This window comes from Myotis davidii, unplaced genomic scaffold (assembly GCF_000327345.1).
Source record: "Myotis davidii unplaced genomic scaffold, ASM32734v1 scaffold399, whole genome shotgun sequence".
Taxonomy (NCBI): Eukaryota; Metazoa; Chordata; class Mammalia; order Chiroptera; family Vespertilionidae; genus Myotis; species Myotis davidii.
This window is the reverse complement of record NW_006292094.1, coordinates 2,102,224-2,105,583: the sequence shown is the minus strand read 5'-3', so window position 1 is coordinate 2,105,583 and position 3,360 is coordinate 2,102,224. Positions and strand designations below refer to the sequence as shown.

At 54.3% G+C, this 3,360-nt stretch overlaps 1 protein-coding gene across 1 annotated transcript in view; it reads left to right on the top strand.

Moving 5' to 3' along the window:
• Positions 1 to 2,382, top strand: part of DUSP1 (dual specificity phosphatase 1) — a 55,298-nt gene extending 52,916 nt beyond the window's left edge. The window contains exons 5-7 of the mRNA XM_006765393.2: positions 195 to 340; positions 694 to 913; positions 1,344 to 2,382. Of these exons, the coding sequence (XP_006765456.2) occupies positions 195 to 340; positions 694 to 913; positions 1,344 to 1,714 (737 nt within the window). The 3' untranslated portion in view covers positions 1,715 to 2,382. The remainder of the gene's footprint in view (positions 1 to 194; positions 341 to 693; positions 914 to 1,343) is intronic.
• The last annotated feature ends 978 nt before the right edge of the window (positions 2,383 to 3,360 follow it).

Genomic DNA, 3,360 nt, shown 5'->3' with positions numbered 1-3,360 from the left:
GCGGGGGGGTTGGAGGAGGACTGGCCCTCCGCTTCCGACCCAGCTGGAGCAGTTTTCTGGGGGCTTGTCCTTGGCTTTATTTGGCGCCAGAACAAAGATTCGGGGTAAACTTCCAGTCCTGGTGGGTGGGGGAGTGGTGTGAAGGGCCCAATCCCAGCGGTGCTAATGGGGAAAATGTCTCTCTGTGTTCCCAGGAGGATATGAAGCGTTTTCAGCTTCCTGCCCGGAGCTGTGCAGCAAACAGTCGACCCCCATGGGGCTCAGCCTTCCCCTGAGTTCTAACGTCCCTGACAGCGCCGACTCGGGGTGCAGCTCCTGCAGCACCCCACTCTACGATCAGGTCAGTCGCGGGCCGTGCCAGAGGGGAGAAGGGACAGCTGACAGGCCTGGGAGGGTAGTGCCAGTGAGAATATAGACAGTGACCTGCATTGTTGTTTAGGACGGAGGGGGTATTATTTATCCCGCGGTCAAGTGCCCTGATGAGCTGAGCCTCTAAGACTGGCACCACAGGAATGACCACTGGCCTTGCCCAGGCAAATGGGTTTCGTCCCTACTTATTTATACCCCAACAGCAGTGCTGAGAGAGTTCAGCCAGTAACTGACACTGACTTACAGCAGGGAGGTCTGTGGGTGTGGGCACCGGCATTGACTTTGAGCAAAGCTTGACAAGTGTTGGATATTTTTGGATTCCAGGGTGGCCCAGTGGAGATCCTGCCCTTTCTGTACCTGGGCAGTGCCTATCATGCTTCCCGCAAGGACATGCTGGATGCCTTGGGCATCACTGCCCTGATCAACGTCTCCGCCAACTGTCCCAACCATTTCGAGGGTCACTACCAGTACAAAAGCATCCCGGTGGAGGACAACCACAAGGCGGACATCAGCTCCTGGTTCAACGAGGCCATTGACTTCATAGGTAAATGGAGCGGATGCCTGAGACTTCTGCCTCCCTCCCCCAGCTTAGCCACTGAGCCCAAACACTGTGGCAAGGGCCTGAGTGACGTTCTTCTACGCCTTCCTCCAGACAGTACATAGCAGTCTGGTGTGGGTAACATCCCTGCAGACAGACGGGTTTGATGTCCCACTTTGCAAACGAGCAAGCCTGAGGCTTAGAAAGTTGAATTGATCTGCCCAGCATCCGTTTGGTTAGTGGATGGCCAGGCTAGGTTTAACCCTGTGCCTCGCAGAGTGGCTTCGTTGCCTCCACCAACAGTGTCTTGGTGATGCACAAGTCGATGTTAAGCATCTCTGCACAGGACACGCATGATGTTTCTTACACACCCGGTGCCTGGGGCCAGGGCCGCGCTCGCGAGCTCTCGGGTAACCAGCCCCCCTTTGTTTTGCAGACTCCATCAAGAACGCCGGAGGGAGGGTGTTTGTCCACTGCCAGGCGGGCATTTCCCGCTCGGCCACCATCTGCCTCGCGTACCTCATGCGGACTAACCGGGTCAAGCTGGACGAGGCCTTTGAGTTTGTGAAGCAGCGGAGAAGCATCATCTCCCCCAACTTCAGCTTCATGGGCCAGCTGCTGCAGTTTGAGTCCCAGGTCCTGGCCCCCCACTGCTCGGCAGAGGCGGGGAGCCCCGCCATGTCCGTGCTGGACCGGGGCGCCTCCACCACCACCGTCTTCAACTTCCCCGTCTCCATCCCGGTCCACTCCACGAACAGTGCGCTGAGCTACCTTCAGAGCCCCATTACGACCTCTCCCAGCTGCTGAAAGGCCACGGGAGGCGATCTTCACCACCCACCGGGACTCCGGGCTCCCCCTTGAGAGAAAATGCAGTCACTGCAGGGAGGGGCTCCTGAGGGCTGGTCCTTACTTATTTATTAATTTCCCCCGAGTTCCACTGGGCTCCCAAGCAGCCACAGTGATGGCTGAGCATCGAGGCGCTCGCTGGACTCGGCACATTCGGGACCAACGTCGAGTGGGTACCTCGCGTCCCCCTGACAAAGTGGGGCAGAAGGGAGAGGACTCCGCGTGCGAGCCGATTCTTTTCGCTTGCCCCCGTTTTTCTGTACACACTTCATGCTTGACATACGTACCAGTGTTACCATTCCCGACGACACATGCATACGCGAATATACCTTATTTATTTTTGTGCGGGCGGCCCGCCTTCACAAAGGTCAGTGTCGCCTCCTAGAAGAACCAAATACCTCAGTTTTTGTGTTGAGTACTGTCACGTCCTGTAAATACAGCCTGAGCAGGTTTGTTCTCGGCACTGGCGGAGGGAGGTGCCGGTGTTGCTGTTTTCAGTTGCCAACAGTTGTCTGTTTGCTGATTATTTATGACCTGAAATAATATATTTCTTCTTCTGAGAAGACATTTTGTTACATAAGGATGACTTTTTTTTATACAACAGAATAAATTATGGCATTTCTATTGAACTCTCAGATGCTTGCTTTCTTGGGCAGCCCCCGATCCCTAGTGAAGAGATAGGGGTGCAGCAGCAGCGAGGGCCTCCGGAATGCACGTTAGGATCTGATGCCACACCCCTCGGTGGCCTCAGTCCCACGAGATACAGGAGTTGTCAGGTGGGTAGAGAAGTGGGATCGATCAGGGAAAACCAGGTGCTGTAGCTGATTTGTGTTAACCTTGGGTTCCAGTGTCTCTCCATAGATCCCCTACCGTGCCACCCAGGGGGCCTGTGTCCCCAGAGCCAGCGCTAAAAAGAGATGGGTTGCTTTCTCATTTACTACCTTCTCCGAGGTAATATGCCAGACCTCCCTTCTCAGAGCTGTGCTGGTTATGAGGGTGATAGTTCTCCAAACACTTCACATAAATAAATGTGTTCCTACTACATGCAAGGCAGCCTGTGCTCCCTGCAAAACAAAGCAGCCAATCCTTTACAAAGACGCTGAGACCCAGCCCAGCGAAGGGGCGGGAGTCAGGGAACTGGGCCTGCCTCTGTTTTGTTTTCTAAGTCCATGTGTTTTGCAGTTACCTCTCTCACGTGCTCTCCTTTTGCCTTTGAAAAGACCTTTATTGTGAAAATAATACCTCAGATGGTTACAAACCCAAGCACTGTAAGCAAATTCAACATAAACAAAGGACCTGAAGTCCCCTCCCCTCCCCCACCCCCCTTCACCTGCCCATCATGAAGGCTTTGGAGCAGCGGTTCTCAACCTGTGGGTCGCGACCATCGGAAAACACATATAGCATATCAGATACTTACATTACGACTCATAACTAGCAAAATTACAGTTATGAAGCCGCAACAAAAATAATTTTATGGCTGGGGGTCACCACAACATGAGGAACTGTATGAAAGGGTCGCGGCATCAGGAAGGTTGAGAACCACTGCTTTGGAGCCTATCCACCGGGAGCCCCAGCCTGGGTACAGAGGATGTTCGGCGGCTGCCTCC